Raw genomic sequence first — 23,712 nt, forward strand, 5'->3', positions numbered from 1 at the left:
TAATGGGATTGTCCATGGAACGTTCAGAGAGCCGGATCGAACGTTCAGTAACAATATTCTTTGATACGTGTCGGCGGCGAGTGTTGCAAAAAGCCGCTGCGTTCCTTCCGCTCTTTATGTCCCTTTATTAACCCACAAACCGCGGCAGAGATGTCCACTCCAGCTCGGAGGCGTCTAATGAGGGACTTTAAAAGGTAGGAAGGTGGCTGGGCTGGGGTAGGAATTTCTTTTTCTCTTTCGTCCTCCACCCTCCCTTCTTCCTCTCTCATTTAACATGGCGCTGCTTTGACTTTTAAATATGGAAACGCAGTGGGCCCGCTGGCTCGGATCGAGGGAGATGTGTTCGCTTTAGCTGTTCATGTTTAAACCGCCCTCCTTCTCCTCTCTTCCTCCCCACCCCCGATTTCAGGTTGCAAGAGGATCCTCCAGCCGGTGTGAGTGGAGCGCCCTCGGAAAACAACATCATGGTGTGGAATGCAGTGATATTTGGGTGAGTGAGGACTGATTCCTTTCTCTCTTTATCCCCCATCCCGGAGGAGTTGAGATCTGGGGGATAGATTCTCTTTTTTTTTCCCTCGCTGTCTCTCCCTTTCCCCCACCTCTTGCCCAGCTATGTCGGTCAACGCCTGGCCCAGCAAATACTTCCCAACTTCGTGTAGTGGTGTTACTAAGCTGCTGTGGCGGTGGTTTGTAGACTTGTTCTAAAACACTTTTTATTTGCACACATTTGTTTATCCATTTCAAAACAGGGCGGTACAGGATCTGTGGGGAAACTACTGTACCTGTTTAATTAGTACATCCCCGTGTGTTAGATCGACTTTTTAAAGTATTGATTTGAAGGATTATTACACACTTTATAATGTTATTTTCTCTTTCCTTGACCCCCCCCCCCCCCCCATTCCATGCAGGCCAGAGGGAACCCCTTTTGAAGATGGTAAGTCAACATGTTGAAGAAATGAGTGGTTTGCTTGATGAATACAACATTGTCCTGAAATCCAGTGAAATAACTTTTTTTTTGCCCGTGTGTGTGTGAAGGCAACGGGACTATTTAAAAAAGATAGCCAGACTTGTGCTTATATTTTGGTAGTGAGCAAATATAATTCAATGGAATAATGTACAGTGGGGGGGGGGGAATAATGTTCGGACAGTGGTAATAAGTGCGTATTTGTGTTTTGCAACAGCCATATTTCCTGTTTGTGGAAGTGATGACTCTTGTTGATTTTCTAAACTCAAATGCAGATCACTCCTGTGTTTTCAAACAAAGCCAGTCTTTAACACTAAATTAAGAGTTTGAGTATAGCAACTTCCTGGTTTGGGTGGTTGTCATCCAGGAAGCAGTTTTCTTGCAAGGTTAAGTGTATTTTAGAACAAATTGATTGTGTGTGTGTGTGTGTTGCAGAGTATGGGAATATTGTAAAGTAGCTACATTTCTTCAGTTGGGTGACAGATTCAGGCTTTTACTTTCTTACTATCTCTATGTTTAGAGAAGGAAATTTGGGATGTAGTTTGTGGTACCTCATTGCTCACCTACGTCCTTGTAATTTGACAGGAACACAGCCTTGGAGCAGAATACCATGTAGAAGCAAAAACAAATAGCAGTGAAGCTCTTTTGATTGTAATTTGGATGTGCAGCTCATGTTGACCAAACTGGACTAAAATGATTGGTGTCAGTGAAGTATAATCCTGTATTTGTAGGATTCTGTAAATGTAACTTGATAGAGATGTGTGCTGTGATGTAGGACGTTGTGCATTTGAAGACTCAGCTTGAGGGTTGCTATGTACAATATGTAAGTGTGCTCAAACAGCAACTGAATACAGTCTTTGCAAATTTAAATTCAGCTGAGAGTTTGTAAATTTTTGTTCTAACTCTAAAGTTAGAAGTGAGGAGCTGGAAAATGGGAATGAACTACTGTATTCTATTTGCAGTGACCTTTGGGTCTCCATTTATGAACAGAACAAATGGTGTAAATTTTCAGACTGGATTTCGGATGTCAATATATTGGAGTTCTTATAAATCAAAATGAATATTTCTAAAGCTTGAAAATACAGTTGACTAGAATACTGTTAACTGTTCTGAATTTTTATGATGGGCCACTTGCATATTGTATATGTTGTGCCACAGTTTGATGGAAGCCGGGCTCACATCAGCAGTGATGAGCTCTGGGTCTCGGTTATGCCATTCTGAATAGTTGAGAAAGATAAGAGGGAATCAAAATTTTTCCCTCTGGACCTTTTCCACAGGCTGTGTGGAATTGGAAGTAGCCATGCTTCATTTTTGACAGTTGCATGCATCCTCTTTGCTGGTGAACAAGTCAATAAGGGTTAACAGAATTCATTATTTCACTATGCTGCAGCCAAATGGTCAGTAGACAACAGAGTTAGGAGCAGGGCTGAAAGAGAAGTTATTGCAGTTGACTCCTGAGCCATATTATTAAATTGGATATGCATGTGAAAGATGACAACTTGTTGGGAAGCAGGGGTGAGGTATTACTTACAGAAATTCCACAACATGTAAACAGACTGGCTCCTGCTTGTATTTATACTCTGTTTGCCAGCGCACTCCTGTTTTTATCTAACTTTATTGACGTGCATCTGTACTCTTTTTTTTTTCCCTTTATGCTCATCCACCTTCCTCTTGAGTGCATCTGTTTTATTTTTTTGTTTCGGTAACTTATTATGGTATTGAGTTTCACGTTATTATGGTACATACTTTATTAATGACTGTCTTATCTCTGTCTATTAATTTTTGTTCTTTAAGTAAATGTAGAAGTTTACTTCACGTCTACCCCACTGCATCTTTTCATTACCTTTTAACGCTTGCCTCTCAGTTTTCTATTTTCTGGGCAGCATATTCAGTCTTTCCAGACAGTTGTTATTTCTCAGTTCTGTCAAGTTTTTTTTTGTAATTATAGCCACTGTTTGAAAGTCGTCTTTATAACACAGACCGGAATAATGCCCTGTTCCTCCAAGTGTGTTCCAGCAGAGGTTTTTCTAGTTTACCATGGATTTCCTGCATTTCAGTTGTTCTCTGTGAATCCCAATGCTTGGTTTCACTTTTTTTAACGTTTTATCAACCTGTGGGGAGAGATTTTTAATTATTAAGGCAATTGAGAGTTATGATGAAAAGCAGGAAAACCGAGTTGAGGATAATTAGATCAGCTTCATTTGCTCCTATGTCTTATGGTACTACTGTTAATTATATGCATGTCTCTGTATGATGCCAATTGTAAACATTTTCTTAAGAGCTGACATATGAAGAACTGGCTTCCTTCTGGGCTGTAAGATTCTGTGTATTACTAGCTGGGAGGCAGGAAGTTTTTTTTCTTATTCCTCAAGTTTGATTCTTACCAAAGAGCAGTTGCTGGCAAAATCATTCCACTTTGTTTATGACTGCTGTGAATATTGGCCAGCCATTTGAATAGGAGGTGTTATTATTGAGTCAGATTTCCAACTGTGCCCAGCGAGCAAAGAGATACCTTTTCAGCACAGTCACTAAACAGATATCATGGTAGAGAGCGGTGGATTATATTTTGGCTTTGTCTTCTCCCACTCCCAGCCAAGAAGTCTGAATTCAGCCCTGATTTTTATTTTTCACTAACATCTTTAGGGGATGTGGGTTAAAATGGTCGGCCTTGTTTTTGATACCAATCCTGAATTGCCCTTTTAGAAGGTGGTAGAGAGCTGCTACTTTGAACTGCTTTATTCCATCTGGTGCAGGAACACCAGCAGTGCTGTTAGGGAGTTTCAGCATTTTGATCCTGTTGACAGTAAAGGAATACCAACACAGTTTCAAGTCAGCGTGGTGTTATAATCACCTAAAGCAAAATACAGCAGATGCTGCAGATCTGAAATAGAGTGCTGAAGAAACCCCACAATTCTGGCAGTATTTCTGGAGAGAGAGAGAGAAGCACTGTGTAAGGTTTCTAGCTGATAGACTGTTACTCAGAGGTGTCAAGGTCAGTTAGCTCAACATGGGATTAAGATAGTGGCTTTGCATCAGTGGTCCATGGGCTGGGTAATTTTTTATTGCTTATATTTTATTCCATTAGTTTGTAGGCTGAATCTGGTTTGGTTATTTCAGATTATTAAAACTGGCACTAACTAACTAAATTGTAATTTCTAAACTGAAATGAGAGTCATAGAGATGTACAGCATGGAAACAGACCCTTCGGTCCAACCCGTCCATGCCAACCAGATATCCCAACTCTATCTAGTCCCACCTGCCAACACCTGGCCCTCCAAATCCTTCCTGTTCATATGCCCATCCAAATGCCTCTAAAATGTTGCAATTGTACTAGCCTCCACCACGTCCTCTGGCAGCTCTTTCCATACACGTACCACTCTCTGTGTGAAAAAGTTGCCCCTTAGGTCCCTTTTATATCTTTCCCCTCTCACCCTAAACCTATGTCCTCTAGTTCTGGACTTGCCCATCCCAAGGACAAGACCTTGTCTGTTTATCCTATCCATGCCCCTTATAATTTTATAAACCTCCAAAAGGTCACCTCTCAGCCCCGGATGCTTCAGGGAAAATTGCCCCAGCCTATTCAGCCTCTCCCTATAACTCAAATCCTCCAACCCTGGCAGAATCCTAGTAAATCTTTCCTGAACGCTTTCAATTTCACAACATCCTTCTGATAGGACTCCCCCCACCCCAGGGAAAATACTTTGTCTATTTACCCTATCCATACCCCTTTATAATTCTGTAAACCTCTATAAGGTCACCCCACAGCCTCCGACGCTCCAGGGAAAACCGCCCCAGCTTGTTGAGGACTCCCTATTGATCAAATCCTCCAACCTGGCAACTTCCTTGGAGAGGTTTTATTTCCAGTTACATGAGAATAGTGGCGTGCTGGAAAAACGTGGCCGGTCAGGCAGCATCCGAGGAGCAGGAGAATCGATGTTTTGGGCAAGAGCCCTTCAGGAAGAGGCTTGTGAGCTGAGGGGGAGAAGGCAGCTGACAATGTGATAGGTAGATGGAGGTGGGGTTAATGGTGATAAGTCAGAGGTGGGTGGAGCAGATAGGTGGGAAGGAAGATGGACAGGTAGGACAGTTCATGAGGGCGGTGCTGAGTTGGAAGGTTGGAACTGGGATAAAGTAGTGTGGAGGAGAAATGCAAGTAGGCATCCTGTCTCTGCATTGTAGAGGAGATCGCGTTGGGAGCAACATATACAGTAAATGACATGTGGAAGTGGAGGTAAAACTGATGTGGAAGGTTCCTCTGGGGCCTTGGGCGGAAGTGGGGGGGGGGGGAAGAGACGGGATACCTACTTGCGGTGCACTTCGGAGAACATCTCCAGGACGCCCGCACCAACCAACCCCACCGCTCTGTGGCTGAACAGTTCAACTCCTCCCCCAACTCCGACAAGGACATGCAAGTTCTGGACCGCCTCCATCGCTACACCCTCACCACCCGACCCCTGGAGAAAGAATGCCACATCTTCTGCCTTGGGACCCTCCAACCACACAGAGCACCAATGTGGATTTCAACAGTTTCCTCCTCACCACCACCACCATAAACCGCCCCCCCCCCCCCACAAAATAATTCCCAGTTCCAATCTTCCAACTCGGCACCACCCTCAATACCTGTCCTATTTGTCCATCTTCCTTCCCACCCATCTGCTCCAGCCTCGCCTCTGATCTATAACCTTCACCCCCACCTGTAGCCACTTATCACTCTCTCAGCTACCTTCTCCTCTTCCCTCTTCCCCACCCCGCCTTGGCTCGCAAGCCTCATTCCTGTTGAAGAATTCTTGCCCAAAACGTCGAATCTCCTGCTCCTCCGATGCTGCCTGACCTGCTGGTGCTTTTCCGGCACCAGACTCTCAACTCTGATCTTCAGCATCTGCGGTCCTCACTCATGCAAACAGGGAGAAAGTATAGCCCATCCTATAGAGGCAGGAGCCAGTGGGCTGCTTGTTTACTGGAATATGCAGGTGCCCTTAGTGAATCTTTTTGTATGTATTGAGATCCAAGACCCTGTTGCATCATGGAGGATTAACTTTGGAAACTGCAGAATTCTTAGTTATGTATAGCTACCAATTCTTCCTCCATTTAACATCCGTGATTGAATCCTGTCTCTCTCTCTCTCTCCTTATCGTTCCAGGTACTTTTAAGCTCACGATAGAATTCACAGAAGAATACCCAAACAAGCCTCCCACAGTTAGATTTGTTTCAAAAATGTTTCACCCAAATGGTATGTAAATAAAAATATTTATGTCTGTTGAAATATAATTGTGGCTGAATTGTGGGTGTCTCATGAATAATAGTAATTGATAAACCAAGCTCATGGTAGATGGATGCGACCTTATACCTGGTATTATCTGCCATCAGCTTCATGACCATTGGGGCAGTTTTGCTCATTTCTGTTATTGTCTCCTTACCCTGAGTCTTGTGTCCACATTGGCACCCATTCTTGTGTCCACATTCTTCCTTCCCGTTTTCCTGAGAGACTGCTTTCATTTGAGAGGATCTTCTCTGTGATGTTGAAGTGCCACAGTCTCCTGTTTTCCTCTGTGAGTTGCCATTTCTCCAGCACACTTGCTTAAACAATGGAACATCGTCTATTCTGATACGTCCAGCCTAACAGAACCGAGCTTTGATCATGTCCCTGCTGCCATGTATTCTAGTATTACATTTGGAGAAAATAAATACAAGTAGTCATGTTCTAAATGTGCATTTTGAACATTAGAATCGCTAACAGAATGCTCATGCTAGAGAATGGCTTACTTCTTTGTAGAAAGCTGTATCTGTGGTCACTTTTTAGGCTAAATGTAGAATAGAACTTCTCTCAGGTGTAATACCCTTCTGTATTGTACCTGTGAGACATCCTTCCTATTTCCCATGCTAGATTTCCTCTGGCATAAGTTTTGTGTTGGACTACTCCACAACAGGTGGATTAAGACTGGCCAAGAACAGGAAGAGACCTTTCGTCCTTAATTTAGGTTCAGAAGTCAAGAATCCTTACTCCATCAGGCCTTCGCGACCACACCTGCCATATTGTGATCATACAGGCATAGAGATGTACAGTGTGGAAGCAGACACCATTTCAACTCGTTCATGCCGACGAGATATCCTAATCTAATCTCGTCCCATTTGCCAGCACTTGGCCTGTATCCCCCCCAACCCTTCCTAACTCATACACCTGTCCAGATGCTTATTCAATGTGGAATTGTACCAGCCCTCACCACTTCCTGTAAGTCATTCCATACAGACACCACCCTCTGTGGAAAAGTTGCCACTTAGGTCCCTTTTAAATCTTTCCTCTCTCGTCATAACCTGTGCCCTCTAGTTTGGGACTCCCCACCACAGGGAAAAGACCTTGGCTCTTTTGGTTGGCTAACGTGATGCCACTGTTTAAGTAAGAAGGTATTGACAAGCCAGGGAACTATAGCCCATGAGCCTGATGTCAGTGGGGGGGCATTTGTTGGAGGGAATCCTGAGGGACAGGATGTACATGTATTTGGAAAGGCAAGGACTGATTAGGGATAGTCAGCATGGCTTTGTGCATTGGAAATAATGTCTTATAAAGTGAATTGAATGTTTGTTTTGAAGAAGTAAGAGGATTGATGAGGGCAGAGCAATGGATGTGATCTATATGGACTTCAGTATGGCATTCAATAAGGTTCCCCATGGGTGACTAGTTAGCAAAGTTAGATCTCATGGAATACAGTGAGAAATAGCCATTTGGATTCAGAACTGGCTCAAAGGTAGAAGACAGAGGCTAGTGGTGGGAGGTTGTTTTTCAGACTGCAGGCCTGTGACCAGTGGTGTGCTACAAGAATCAGTGCTGAGTCTACTACTTTTCATCATTTATATAAATTATTTGGATGCGAGCATAAGTACAGTTAGTAAGTTTGCTGATGACAGCAAAATTGGAGATGGAGTAGACAGTGAAGAAGGTTACCTCTGATTACAGTGGGATCTAGATCAGATGGGCCAGTGGGCTGAGAAGTGGCAGATGGAGTTTAATTCAGATAAGTGAGGTGCTGTATTTTGGGAAAGCAAATCTTAGCAGGACTTAATGGTAAGGTCCTAGGGAGTGTTGCTGCACAAACAGACCTTGGAGTGCAGGTTCATAAGTGGAGTCACAGGTAGATAGGATAGTGAAGAAGGCTTTTGGTATGCTTTCCTTTATTGGTCAGAGTATTGAGTACAGGAGTTGGGAGGTCATGTTGCGGCTGTACAGGACATTGGTTAGGCCACTTGGAATATTGCGTGCAATTCTGGTCTCTTTCCTATCGGAAGGATATTTGAAACTTGAAAGGGTTCAGAAAAGATTTACAAGGATGTTGCCAGGGTTGGAGGATTTGAGCTATAGGGAGAGGTTGAATAGGCTGGGGCTGTTTTTCCCTGGAGTGTTGGAGGCTATGGGGTGACCTTATTGAGGTTTATAAAATAATGAGGGGCATAGATAGGTTAAATAGAGACAGTCTCTTCCCTGGGGTGGGGGAGTCCAGAACTAGAGGGCTTGGGTTTAGGGTGAGAGGGAAAAGATATGAGAGACCGGAGGGGCAGTCTTTCCACACAGAGGGTGGTACGTGTATGGAATGAGCTGCCAGAGGAAGTGGTGGAGTCTCGTACGATTGCAACATGTAAGAGTTATCTGGATGCGTATGTGAATGGTGAGGGTTTGGAGGGATATGGGCCAGGTGCTGGCAGGTGGGTTTGGGATATCTGGTCGGCGTGGATGAGTTGGGCCGAAGGGTCTCTTTCCATGCTGTACATCTGACTCTATTTTACCTATCCATGCCCCTCTTTACAAACTTCTATCAGGTCAGCCCTCAGCCTCTGATGCTTCAAGGAAAACCACCCCAGCCTATTCAACCTCTCTAGAGCTCAAATCCACCAACCCTGGCAACATGCTTGTAAATCTTTTCTGAACCCTTCCAAGTTTCACAATATCCTTCCTTTAGGAGGGAGACCACATCTCACACACTATTCCAAAGTAGCCTAACCAATGTCCTGTACAGCTGCAATATGACCTCCCAATTTCTATACTCCATGCTTTGACCAATAAAGGAAAGCATACCAAACACCGACTTCACTATCTTATTTACCTGGGACTCCACTTTCAAGGAACCTGCACTCCAAGGTCTTTTTGTTCACCAGTGCTCCCCAGGATCTTACCATTAAATGTATAAATCCTGCCCTGATTTGCCTTTCCATTATGCAGCACCTTATCTAACTTAAACTCCAACTAGCACTCCTCAGCCCATTGGCCCACCTGATCAAGATCCCATTGTACTCTGAGGGAACGTTCTTTGATATCCACTCAGTCTTGATCTCTTAAGTAAGGATATATTTACCTCAGAAGTACTGTGAAGGTTCACAAGACTGTTTCCTGGGATGGTAGGATTATAGGAGGAGATTGAGTCTGACTGGGCCTATATCCACTTTATTTAGAGGAATGAGTGGGGATTTTATTGAAATAGGCAAAATGTTGACAGGACTAAACAAAACAATGCAGGTATGATGTTCCCCCTATTGTGATGTGCAGGGATTGGGGGGAGTCTAGAAGGAGGAGTGTCTCACTCTGGAATTGGGGTAAGCCATTTTGGATGGAGTTGTGAAATTTCTTTGCTCGAGGGGTTGAGAACTTTCTGGGATTCTGTATCATAAGGTTTTGGAGGCCAAGTCATTGAATATAAAATATTGAAGAATATGGGAGTGAGTAGAGCTGACTTGATGGGCAGAATGGTACAGTTCTCCTTTGACTCAAATAGTTTATATTTAGGTTGTGAAGATTATTAGCTTGAGACCTAGTCCCTCCAGTTGCAATGAAAATGAGCATTTCAGCAAGAGCTTCATCTTGAAGACTGCAGCCTGTCTCTTCAGGTTTTCAAGCCTCTGTTGTTTGCCACTGAAGAAGAGTTACACCAGAAACGTTGACTACCCCGCCACCTGATGCTGCCTGGCTTGCTGTGTTCTTCCAGCCTCCTGCCTGGCTACTTTTGGATTCCAACATCTGCAGTTTTTTTTGTCTCTAACCAAGTTTGCCTCTAGCTGGCCAATCTGGTTAGCTGGGAAATAGTGACAAATTGGTGGAAAGAAATGTCTCTTGAAATTTCTCTGAAAGCAGTTCTAAAGTCTAAAATGAACTGTATGGAACAATGACCTCAGCATCTGTAATTCAGCTTCTAGCCAACTCATTGTGTTAATTTCATCCGTACTGAATGTTCTGTCAGCGACAATCGAGCAAATTAAAAATGTTGCCAAAAATATGTTGTTGTGACCATATTTTTTAAAATGTACCATTTCAGAAGGGACTGTGAAAGTGATCGTTTTTGCATTTGTGATGGGTGATTTTTGATCATACCTATGTGCCAGCTTTGCTTTCCTAAATTAGAAAGACCCACAATATCTCGTCATCTTTATTGAGACCTGATACTTGTAATTCTTTCACTTGTGTCAGACTGTTGGAATGCTGCTTAACTTAGCGATCAGGTTCAAAGGCTGAAGTGTTTTCAGCAGTGACATGAACTTCTCAGCTCGTGAAATTCTAGTCTCCATGGACAAACTACTTTGAAAGACAGATGTGTTTTGCTGCCTTCAGTTCTGTTGCCAAAATACACTTTTGCACTTTAATGTGTAGTAAAGGGAATGTTGTCATTCAGATTAGAGTTTCAACTGTATCTCATGTTGGCCAGAAATGCTGCTGAGTTCAGTGCTGTTATTTTATTAAATGAAGGTGTTTTTCAGTATGTGGCTTAATTTCAAAAACTTCTTCATATATCCAAAATATTAGCTGTCTAAGCAAAACTTGAATTTCCATAGTTTAAATGAGACTGAATCCATTACCATGGAGTATTTATTTTATTTTTTATTCTGTAGTCTATGCAGATGGCAGTATATGTTTGGATATACTGCAGAATCGCTGGAGTCCAACATATGACGTGTCTTCAATCTTAACATCTATACAGGTAAGTATACTATGTATCCTGTTGAATATGACCCTTTACTCTTCCTACTTGACTGACACTGTGGAGAAGTCTTCTGCCAATCTTTCAGCAGTCTGTAGTTCACCATTTTGAAGTGCAGAAAATTCTTTATTCCCTCCCCCACCAGCAACACTACTTTTTGCCTTGTTAGGATGTATTTGCCTCTGCGCCAGCACACTGTCCCAGTTCAGACTGGAACTTAATGTGTTTCGAAATTGCAGAAACAAATGCATGTTGTAACTCTGTTTTTGAAAAGAGAAACTTTTTTCTCTAACTTGATGAGATGTGGCCCTACAGGTTTTGGCAACCCTTGGGTATCGCGATCAAATGGCAATTTTGATGTTCCAAAAATGTGCTTTACTCATAAAGTATGTAATGTTTGGCATTACATTTCAACATTGACAATCCTTAAAAAGCAAAACTGAGCAATTGTTTAATTTAGTTTGTAACACTGTGCTAAAACTGACTGGGAGATGAGGTTAAAGGTCGGTGGATATGCAGCGGTAGACATTTAAAGGAGATATTTCATCAAGCTCAACACGGATACATTCCAATAAGAGAGAGAGGCTGTAGGATTATAGATGTGTCTGCTGCCTGTGGTTAATTAAGGGAATCTAGGATAAAATCAAGTTGAAAGGAAAGTGTCCAATTCTTCAAATATTTCTGAACGATCAGAAGATTGCACAACTTGAGAAACTAATGGTAACTGGAAATGGATAAATCTGTGGTTAAGAATTTATACACCTATATTTAATAAGGACAAGTTACTATTCCTGAAAGTTCCCCTCTAAGCCACTCATTATCCTGACCTGGAAGGATATCACTGATCCTTTATTGTTACTGGGTTAAAATCCTAGAAAATCCCCTCCCTGAAGGCATCGTGGGTCTACTTACAGCACATGGACTGAAACTGGTCAAGAAGTTCAGCTCACCATCACCTTCTCCAAGGGCAACTAGGCAATAAATGCTGGCAAGCCAGTGACCTCACGTCCCATGAGTGAAGTTTGAATAAAAAAAAACTAAAGGGAGCATTGGTCCTGTTTGAATTCTCTGGGTAGGAGAGTAAGTTATAAAATGTAGATAGGGAGTGTGCAAAGGAAAGTAAATAGACTGAGGACAAAATATTGGCAGATGGACTAATGTGGGAAGATGTAACTTACCCAGTTTGACAGGGAGCATAAAAGAAACACTTCTTCAAATGTGTTCTTATAAAACTCTTCAGTACAGAGGGATCTGGGTATCTGAGAACAAATCAGCAAAAGCTAGTATCCAGGAATTGCGAGGGGCCAATAGAATGTTGATTGTGAGGGGATGTGACCGTGAAGCTAAATGTTTGCTGTATTTGTATAGGGAGGTGATGAGATCACATTCTGGAGTATTGTGTACAGTTCAGATCTCATGGCTTCAGCAATAATTATAATTGCATTAGAAGCAGCTCTGAAAGTTCACTTGGCTGATTCCTGGGATGAAGCAATTATTGTATTGAAGAAGGTCGAACAAGTTGAGGCTTAGTTTAGCACAAGAAGTAATTTCATTGACACGTGAGATTGTAACATAGATTATTGAGGGGGCTGGGTGGAGTGGCACAGTCCAATTAAATGTGACTAGGTCCATCTCTCCAGTCTAAATGTCTCCTCTAATCCTGCTGTTTGTCGGAAGGCATTGGACACCCCTGAGTGTGTCTGCATCTTTCCCGACTGACTCGGCAAACGATGTAGTGGCACCACCTGAATGGGATGGGGCACCCATGCCTGACTTCAGTTTTCGTCAGAAAGCTTTCAGATTCACACGAGTTGATTTTAAACACTGATGCTGATGTGGGGCAGTTGGGTACAATTGTGGATTTTCTCCCCAAAGCAACTTTTGGACAGCAAAGCTATCGTGTCAGCGTGCAGTATTCTGCTAAAAGGCAAAATGATGGGGCATACATCCACTTTCCTTGTACTACACATGGCCTCCCACTACCCGAGGCATGGTTGGATCTTTCTGATCAGTATAATGCATGTTTGGTCAGTTGACCACTAGCTCCTCAGCACGGGATCCTTTACAATATCTTGTAGTCCATATTAAGCAGTGAATTGGGCTACCAATTTTGAATTTCGTCCCCTCCTTCCACTTGCAGATGAGTGTGATGATCCTTTCCTTGTGGATTCTGTTATGTATTGGCCAAATGTGTACCTTCGTGCACTTCCAGCAGGTCTGTGTGGATTAACAGCTGACTACTACACTGCTGGTAAACTGATCACCTTCGGGAGTTTCACTCTTCTCAAGTGGCCTAATGGCCCTTGTCAACTCATCCTTGGAGTTCCCAAGGGTAATTGTCATTATTTGCTATTTTTGAATATTTGATCTTCGAATACAGAATAAATTTTCAAAATTTGCCAGCAGAGGGAGTTTAATTTGGATAAATGTGAGGTGTTGCATTTTGGTAAACATACAAGGGCAGGACTCATAGATAATGGTAGGGCCCTGGATAATGTCAAACAGAAACCTTGGGGTTCAGGTGCATAGTTCTTTAAAATGTGCATCGCAGGTAGATGGGGTGGTTAAGGACACTTGCCTTAATTTCTCAGACTGTTGAGTATAGGAGTTGGGGCATCATGTTGAGGTTGTACAGGATGATGGCGAGACCACTTCTGGAGTACTGTGTACAGTTACTGTCACCCTGCTCCAGGGAGGATATTATTAAATTGGACAGGTTTCAGAAAAGATTTAGCAGGATGTTGCTGGGATTGGAGGGTTTGAGTTATAAAGAGAGGCTAATTCTGACTAAATTGCTCCACAACAATCGTAGACTCTGACTCCAGTGGCCTTCTCACAATTTCTCTGAAATGACTGAAGCTAAGCAATTAGAACTCTGGGTTTCACATCACCCGATGTTCACTAAACCTGTTGGACATTGACTGGAAGAGCCTTAGCTGGCTGTCTTCTCGCTATTTATAAACTGAGGTAAGGCGGAACATCCACCTATAAATTACAATATGTTACCACCGTGTCCAGCTCAATCTGTCTGTGCATCTTTCCTACAGCCAGCAGGTATAGCCCTGCACACGCACCCTGCTTCTATTATCCTTTTATCACTCTTGCCTTTGACCCCCATTGACTCTATTCTTAAATGTGACCTGAGTTGCTTTTCACAATGTCAATTCAGCTGATTCAAATTTGCACAGTGATGTTAAACCTGGCCTCTTGTGGATTGTGTTATACTGTACACTGTCGTTCCGAACTAGACAATCCGGGAATGTGCCCTTAAGCTTTTCAATTTGGAGCAAGAAATGAAAACAGCAATAATATGCTGTCAGCAGTTGAAGTATTTTACTGTTCAATTTTATAGAATTGAGTATGTAGGAGGTGACTTCTCAAAGAAACAAAGGAATTTGGGGCAAAACACCATTCAGCCCAACACGCTTATGCTGGCGTTCAATATCATGGTTGATCTCACTCAACTCTTCCACAGCCTTGGAGTAGAGAATTCCACAAGTTCACCACCCTCCAAATGAAGAAATTTCTCTTCATCTTAATTACCCTACCCAGCATCCTGAGATACCTTGCTCTTAACTGCCCTAAGTGAGAGGCAACATCCCTTTTGCAATTAAACTGTCCAGCCCCATCAAAATTCTACATCAAGATCCCTCCCCAATTCTAAACTACAGTGAATACAAACCTTGTACTTCTGTTGCTGCTAAATTTTCAATTAAGAATGACATCCCATTCCATATGTCTGCCCTCTTCCAATGTTCATGGATTTGCCAGCTATCATGTTGAACCAGGAGAAGGACACTTCTGTAGCTGTTTTTGAGAGTTCAGATTATTTTCAGATGGCAGACCCATAGCAGGGAATCTCAACATTTGAGTTACACTTCTCTGGAATAAAATAATTTTAAAAATTATTTTCTATATTTGTGATGGCTGGCTTATTTTTGGAAAGGTGAAACTTGCAGGGGAAGTAATTTTTTGGAGCAATTTGGGAATTTTATGTTGGCTTGATTGAAAGTGTGATCATAAGACGTTTGAAAAGTCTATTTTGACACAGCCAAAGTAGTTAGGAAAGACAGCATGGTAATAATTTTGTTGGACTATACTTGAGAATTTTGGGTCACATGGATTCATAATTCCATCACAGCTATTGTAACTTAAATTTGAATAATAAATCTGTAATATAAATCCGGTCTCTGGAATGGTGACTTCGAAACTTAGTTGTTTAAAGACACAAAATCTTTTCATTAATGCCTTTTTAAGGAAGGCAATTGTTATTCTTACCTGGTCTGGTCCACCTGAGTCTGCAGCAATGTGGTTGACTCTTAACTACCCCTGAAATGGCCGAACAAACCACTCAGTTCAAGGGCAGTTAGGGATGGGTAACATATACTAGCCTTGCCCACATTCCATGAAACTATTTAAAGTATGCATTCTGCAATTTCCAAAGATATGTTTTTGTGCCATTGAGAAATTTGGTTCATTTTCTTTGAATCTTGATATTAATGAAATAAATGAATGAGGTTCCAATATGGGGAGAACCACTATTGGAAACTTAATTTTTGTGTTTGCCACCATATAGAGGCACCTTGGTCTGTGATCTTTGTCAGAAACCTGTTCTATGTGAGACCTCGAACACAAAGCAAACCAACTTCAGGAAAAAAAGATTTTGGATTCACTACCTAAAATGTCACAAAATGTTGTCATGCATGATTATATCCAAAAGATAATTAAACAATGAACATGTCCCATAATAGTGATAGAGGACAGTTGCCTATGATTAGTGAAGAAATTCTGGTTTTCTTGTACTATTGCAGTGGGATCATCTACTGTGCAGACAGTGGCCTTAGTTTAACAGCTCTTCTGAAAGATTGCCATTTTAATAATGCAGCACTCGTTCAGTTTCACTGATTTGTTGACCTCAATTATGTGCTTAAGTTCTAGGGTGGGATTTGAAGTCAATGGTTGGCTTGTTTGCAGGAAGGCTGGCAAGTTAAGACTTCAACTTAATTGTTTTCACCAGCGGCTCAGCACAATATTAAGGGATAGAGGAAAAACTAGGGAAATAGGGTAAGAATAGATAACCACAGTGTAAAATCTAGTGCAAGTGTGATGAGTTGAATGAAATCCTGTGTACTTTCTATAGCAAAGAATTTATTCTTTGTGAGCTGATGGATGTTTGTACAGTAGTGAAACAATATTGTATTTCTGCCAAGTATATTAATCCAGATTGGTTATGTTGTACCCAGTCATGCTGGGCAGAGCAGAAAGCACTTTGGTATATCTCAAACCTTCCTTTTGAAAAGGGTGGCATAGATATAATACTTTTCCTCCCAGCAACAGGAGGACTGGTATCTAAATGGTAGTTGGTACTGAGTTAAAGACAATTTTTCATGTTGCAAGCTAAGCCTTCTAGGAATGAGACTTCTCAATCTTTCTTTCAGAAGAATCCTTCATAAATACAGATTTTTATCCAGTCAGTCTTGGCTGACCCCAGGCTTGAGTGAGAATTCATCTTGCCACCTGGCTCCCAGCCAGTCGATAACTCCTAATGTTTGTCAGCTGCATATGAATTGGGAGTAGGTCACTCTGTCCCTTGATCCTGTTCCACCATTCAATAAGGTCAGATTACACCACCTGCCTCCCAACCCCAACACCTTTCATTCCACTTGCTTATCAAAAATCCATCTACCTCTGAGGAGTCTGCTTCTGCTGCCATTTGAGAAAGCATTCCAAAGAATTGAGAAACTTGGAAAGTAGTCATCTCCTCTCTCTTAAATGGGTAACTTTCAAAGTGCCCCTAAGCTCTAGATTTTCCCACAAGGGGGAAACTTCCTTTCCACATCCACCTTGTCAGAACCCCTCAAACTTTTTTATTTTTGTCAAGTTGCCCTTTACTCTTCTAAATGCCAGTAGATACAAGCTTAGTCTGTTTAACTTTTCCTCATTAAAATCTGCTCACTCTTGATGTTAATCTAGTAAACCTCTGAACTGTTTACAGTGAATTTACATCCTTCCTTAAATAAGGACACCAATACTGTACTCAGTACTCCAGATGTGGCCTCACTAATGCCTTTTATAAATGAAGCACAATCTGCCTACTTTTATATTCAATTTCCCTTCCCATAAGTTGGCTTTTCTAGTTTCTAGTGCCTATGTACTAATATTTATGATTCATGACTAGGCACAGAGATCTCTCTATCTTGGAGCTTTGCAATCTCTCTCCATTTAGATAATACACTTCTTTTGCATTCCTCCTACCAAAATTCCCAACTTCATATTTTCCCAAACTATACATTCCATTTGTGTGATCTTTGCCCACTGGCATAATAAAATGTGTGGTGTTCTCTTTACAACTTACATTCCTGCTTATTTTTGTTTCATTGGCAAATTTAGCAACCATATCTTCAGTACTTGCCTCTATGTTGTAACGTTTTGAGGTTCTGGCACTGATTCCTATGGCACACCACTCTTTCTATCTTGCCAGCTAGAAACATATCTGTTTATGCGTACTATTTCCTGTTAGCTAACCACTTTGCTTCTATGCTAATCAATGTTACTATCCATACCAAGAGCTTTTGTTTTCCACAAAACCCTTGGATGTGGCACCTTGTCAAATGCCTTCACTGAAATATAACTATAGTGCATCCACTGGTTCTCCTCTATTCACTGCATTTTACTGTCAGACAACTCATAAGTTGGCCAAACATCATTTTTTCCCCTTCACAGAACATATGACTACCTGATTTGAATTTTTCCTTGTTACATAGTTTGCCTTTTTGAATAAGCAATTTGCTGTTTTCTAATTTAATAGATCTGTCACTAAGAGTTTAGGGAATTTTGAAGAATTGAATTCAACATATCAACTATCTTATTGGCTGTTTCTTTTAAGGCCATAAGATGAAGTCCATCAGAACCCAGGAATTTGTAAGCCTGCAGCTTGACAACCAAACAATCCACCTTTTTATAGTTTGATTTTATATTTCTAATCTAACCTACCAGCCATCTTTAGGTTTGATACTGTCTTAAACATTTTAAGCAAATAACAGATGGTGAGTCCTCACATTGGAGTTTTACTTGTTTGAATTCATCTATCATGTGTATTCTGAAATATCTTAAGTCTGTCATTGCATCTCTATAGACTATGCTTTAACTTAATAATTCTCCTTCAAACTGAATTTAGAATTTGGTCATTCAATAACATTTGCTGTCACCTAGGTACATCTTCATTATGCAGTCATTAATTCCTTTCTCAGTGCAGCATACCAGTCTTGGTATCACATGCTTTCTATCTGGCTCTAGAACCTGCTTTTCTAAGAAACTATACTGAAAATGTTCTAGGAATTCCTCAAGTAGCCTATCTGATTTTTTTTTTAGTCTATAGTACCTTACGCTTGTAACTATCTTTCTGACATGCTCCATTTTTATTTTAAATACTGTATCCTACTGTGTGGTTACTGTTAGGTAGATTGTGTACCACTTCCACAAGGGATGTCTTGCCATTATAATTTCTACTCCAATCAGATTTATACATCCTGCTTTCCTAAACTTAGTTTTCTCTCTCCCTCTCTCTATTATGCTAATACCATCACTAATTAATAGAGCTACGTCTCCTTGTCCTCGCTTCCAGTCCTTCCTAAATGTCATGTACCTTTTTAATATTCTGGTCCCAATCTCGCTACCTGCAGCAATTTCTTTTTAAAAGCTATCAGGTCATAATTGTTTATTTCTGTTAGCACTATCATTTCCTTTGTTTTGTTTTGAATGCTATGTGCATTCAGATACAGAGCATTTAGCTATGACCTTTTCATTATTTTTGCGCCCTCTTGCCTTATGTTGACTGACTTAGTGACTTGGATTCATCCTGACTATTCCTTTTCTGTCATTTCTCATACCATTTCCCACCTTCCTATTTTGGCTTGACCCTTTGATTTCTGTTTGCAAAGAAGTGTGAATTCCCCCTCACTGTACTTTCCCTGACTGCCAGAATATTTGTTTGTGTGCACTTACCCCTGCCTCATGGCTCTTTCACCCGTGTCATGGTCAGTAAAGTTATCCATCCTGCAGCACACCACCTCCTTTTATTCTCGTCCAGATCATTGCAAAGGCTGAAGCTCTTGCTCCTTCCCCTTGCCTACTAATTCTTTCCTGTCTTTCCACATTGATTAAATCAGAAGACCCTTTGCTGACAAGTGAGACTTTCTTCTGGTATGAAATATCCAAGTAACCTTTTCCCCTGCCTAATGTGCTGCACTGTCTACAATGCAGCCTCCAGCTCAGTGACAGTAAGCCAAAGTTCTTTGAGTTGTAAATACATGCAGCAGACACGTTTGCCCGATCACTCTCACATCTAGGATCTCCTGTGTGCTGTAGCCATGATACATCACTTCTCCTATTGTCTTTAATGTATTAATTAACTGTTGTGGTTCTCTTCGCCGAGTTGGAAATTTTTGTTGCAAACGTTTCGTCCCCTGTCTAGGTGACATCCTCAGTGCTTGGGAGCCTCCTGTGAAGCGCTTCTGTGGTGTTTCCTCCGGCATTTATAGTGGCCTGTCCCTGCCGCTTCCGGTTGTCAGTTTCAGCTGTCCGCTGTAGTGGCCGGTATATTGGGTCCAGGTCGAAACACATCGACCTGGACCCAATATACCGGCCACTACAAATGCCGGAGGAAACACCACAGAAGCGCTTCACAGGAGGCTCCCAAGCACTGAGGATGTCACCTAGACAGGGGACAAAACGTTGGCAACAAAAATTTCCAGCTCGGCGAACAGAACCACAACAACGAGCACCCGAGCTACAAATCTTCACCCAAACTTTGTATTAATTAACTACTTAAAAGGAAAATAATTAATTTGATGAAATTATTTGTTTCTATTAACCTTGTTACTAGTTCCTCTACAGCTCAAAATCTTATGAATAGAATTCACATTAACTCTCTTTACAAGATACTCAACAGAGTTGGCTTTTCCCTCTTGTGGTGGAGTCAGAACCGATGCATAGTGAAAGCAAAATGGCACCCCCTTCCCTCTTCTAAAATTCTCATTCGCTCAACTCGAGCATTCTGTGCTAAGTTGTACTGAGGTCCTGTTTTATATGCTCTGAATCTAAAGGAACTAGCTCCACCTCAGATTAAAAATAAAGTTTAAGCTAGCTTCCTTTAATTATCTGATTTCATCTGCTTTCTAGTGGACAGTTTGTACAATTCTGGGTTAAATTTAGAATTTAAATAGTAAACTTCGCTGAAATGTTAAATACAAACAATTCGCTTTCTCAAAAGAACTTAACATACTCCTCACTTGCCCAACTCAATCTGTTCCTGCTTGTTTCAATTCTATTTTAAGGATAATCAAACTATTCCTACTTTGTAGATATGAATACAGATAATCTGTTTAGGTGGGCCACTGATACAAATCTGAAAACCCCTGAACCCTAAGTCAACCTGAAATCTGTCCGGATATATGGATGTTCTGATTCTGATTTACCTTCATTTTGGAGGTTTTTTTAATGTCTGTTGGTTTACTCAAGTGAACATGCTTCATTTGCATCAGCAGTTGATGTCAGTTATCACTTTTACTTTCCCCTCCTCCTGAAGTTCACTTCCAGTTTGATAATGAACAGAAGCAAGTGGCTAACTGAACTGCACTCCACTGCCAAGCAAAGGGCATTCGGTCTGAGCAAATGTTCTGATTGATTGAAATGTCAAGCTGAACTATTGATTGGATTAGTGGGGATTTGTCAGGTATGGTTCATCTGATGCAAACCCAAGTTGGAGCCAATGGCTTTTGTTTTTTTTTCCTCTTTTAAAGCAACAGTAGCAGGAACACTGTGACAGAGTCAGTCCCCTCAACTGAGGAGATTCTAAATCTCCTGGTTATATTTTTCCTTTTTTTTTGTTTTCCCACACTACCACCTAACAGCAGTAGTGCTTATTATTTTCCCCAGCATCCATGTGTGTGTGCAGGTGTGAGACACAGTAAAAGACAACAGCTGTATAAATCTTTATTCATTTTCCACCACTAGGAAGAAAGGAAACACTAGTGGTCAAAGACGAGCAGTACACTTCACATCAAAGGGCAATGCTGTGTGATCAAACAGTGAAGGGGGGGGGGCAGGGATTAAATCAAAATAGAGGTGGGGGGGAAATAAAGTACTCCACTCACTGCGACGCCCACCTCTCCCTGAAAACCTCAAGGGTGTTGGTAGACGTAGCATGCTCCTTCTTGAGGGACACCCGGGCATGGAAGAGGGGCAGGCAGTCGGCCATAACAGCCCCCTCCTTTGCCTGTTACCTAGACCTGTTTATGGCCAGTTTGGCCAGGCCCAGGAGCAGACCCATGCTGAGGTCCTCTGACCTACCCTCCCCCCTCCACACCACGTGCCCAAAGATCAGGACTGAAGTGCAACCAAAAACAGAAGGTTTTCCAGAAAACTAAAAATGGAGAGCAAGCACCCACACCCATATGTACATGGTCTATGGACTCCACAGCACCACAGAACAAGCAGTTGGGCCGGAAGTCCATTGAACCAGTGCAATTTGCAGTTGCAGGGGACTGCTGCGTACAGCACCCTCCACCCCAGATCCTGAGAAAGGGGGAGGACTCCTGTGTAGAGAGCCCTCCACTGGGGGGGTGAGGGGTGGTGCCACTGCCCAGTGGTAAATGGACGTGTCTGAGTGGTGGATGAGGAATGGCTTTTGTGTTTATTGCTGCAAGATGGCCACTTAGTTCATGAGCGTCTCGTTCTGATGATGATTGAATCTACCTTTGCATTGTAGCCTGTTTATTTCCTGTATGTGTATTGAAATTCACTTGTGTTCCGCAGTGTTGCCCACTGCAAGTCCAACGTGACTGTTTATGGTGCCAGATTATCTTGTACTACTGTTTCCATTTGATATCAATGACTAATTTATTTGTATATTGAGGTTGAGAACTTAATGGGGGGAATGGTAAATGCATTCAAAGGTAGATCGTCTTAGTGCTTCTACTTCAAAAGGAAACTGAATATTTTGTGTGTAATTACACGATTGTTTTGCTGTTGTTAAATCTCCTCTTTTGTTTCTCTATAGTCTTTACTGGATGAGCCAAATCCGAATAGTCCAGCGAACAGTCAGGCTGCACAGCTGTACCAGGAGAACAAACGGGAATATGAAAAGCGGGTATCTGCAATAGTGGAACAGAGTTGGCGGGACTGTTGACCCTGTCTAGTGCCTACGAACACTGTCAGGCCATGAGAATCATTAAGCATTTGAGTCCTTCTCGTTCTAGCATCATCGCATTATTTTGCAAGCTAAACTGCTACAATGCTGCCACCCGTCTGAAGCCTTTTTCCCTGGACGTTGAGTCAAAACACATGTTGAAGTGCATGCACTGTACCTGGGGCACTTGCCAAGGAATTTTTAATTTGACTTTCATCTATGGTCATCCACCTTTCGTGATGGTCTTTCATAGTCTGTCTGGGCAGTATCAGGCACATTAAAAAAAAGAATAAAGGTGCGCTGTAACAGATACAGTGTCATTTGCTTTGCATATTTTGTGCAGCTTCTGTGTATAGCCCAGTGAATGGATTTTTCAAGGTTGGAAGAACATTGATCTGCCCCAACCAAAATCCACCATAACAGTGAAGTCTTAAATATAAATTACCAGTGGGTCAATGTCACTTCTGTTTATGTAACAGATGTGTGCCTCTTCTCTGAAGCCAGCACTCTAGTTCTTGGCCAGAAGAACTTTTACTAGAAGGTGCTAGTCTATATATTTAAAAAAAAAGGCAATTTTTGAACTTTTTGATAAAATGTCCGGGGTACTGGAGCTTAGCAGGGTGGTCACTCTTGTGACTGTGTTTCTAGTTCTCTGTAGCTCTGTGAGTGTAGGTGTGTGCGTGTGTGAGAGAGCTGTTGCTGCATGCTTTTGTTTTAATTTCCTCTAATTAAATGAAGTGCTTTTCACTTTGTCGAGAATTACAGCCATCAATAATCCCATTAGTTACGTTAGACCAAACTTGTATATTCAGATACCTAATGCAGTGATGTGGGATATGGGAAGAGACCTGTACCTTGTATTGTCTGATGTTCTAAAGTACTTTTTTTTTTCTGCACATTAGTCTTTTGAAGTGACAGTATAACTTTGCACTATAGTAACCCATGTAAGAAACTGTACATTTTCTCACTACTTGTAAATAAAACTGCAACCTTGATATTGTGTCTTGTGTGACTGGACATTAGCTTACTGAACTGCTCAGCAAGCTTCCATTTTAATAATTGAAGCACACAATTGTAAAATATAACTGGAAAGGTTTTGGGAAGTCTGAAGCAGCAGACTGTTATTTGCTTTTTAAGTTAAATATCTCAAAGATTCACTTCACGCTGTACCATGGTCTAAACTGTTTTATTTCAGATCTAGTGGGTAGTTTATAGTTGTACTTACGAGTGGTTACATTGGTGCTTAGTTCATAAGTCTGTCAACTATTTCTAGGGCAATTATTTCAGTACATTGTGAAGGCATTGTTTGAAAATTACTATTGCTGAACAGACCCTTTTAACTTTGGACTAGATATTTGGAACTTGCAATATTATGGATATGGGAGCATTTTTTATCATTTGCATCAGATTACAAACTTGCATAATGAGAGGATCGAGGCTAAATTGCAGATCATTCAGCCATTAACTTGCATTTACAGCCTGAGTATATTCTAAAGACTTGCAACTGATCAACAGGGATAAAGACAGCTTGCAGAATATTGTGTAGTAGGCAGAAAATTATTGACTCTTTTGCAATTGACAGGAGTTAAAAACATCTTGTACCA

At 41.6% G+C, this 23,712-nt stretch overlaps 1 protein-coding gene across 1 annotated transcript; it reads left to right on the forward strand.

Moving 5' to 3' along the window:
* Positions 1–40: 40 nt before the first annotated feature.
* ube2a (ubiquitin-conjugating enzyme E2A (RAD6 homolog)) lies at positions 41–23,103 on the forward strand. The gene is made up of 6 exons (XM_043705090.2): positions 41–194; positions 410–490; positions 909–934; positions 6,105–6,194; positions 10,832–10,920; positions 21,980–23,103. Exons 1-6 carry the CDS (start codon positions 151–153, stop codon positions 22,106–22,108), a joined length of 459 nt encoding a protein of 152 aa, XP_043561025.1. The 5' UTR covers positions 41–150; the 3' UTR covers positions 22,109–23,103.
* The last annotated feature ends 609 nt before the right edge of the window (positions 23,104–23,712 follow it).

Source organism: Chiloscyllium plagiosum, unplaced genomic scaffold (genome assembly GCF_037043375.1).
Source record: "Chiloscyllium plagiosum isolate Xiang-an unplaced genomic scaffold, Cpla_swu_hap1 HiC_scaffold_11, whole genome shotgun sequence".
NCBI lineage: Eukaryota > Metazoa > Chordata > Chondrichthyes > Orectolobiformes > Hemiscylliidae > Chiloscyllium > Chiloscyllium plagiosum.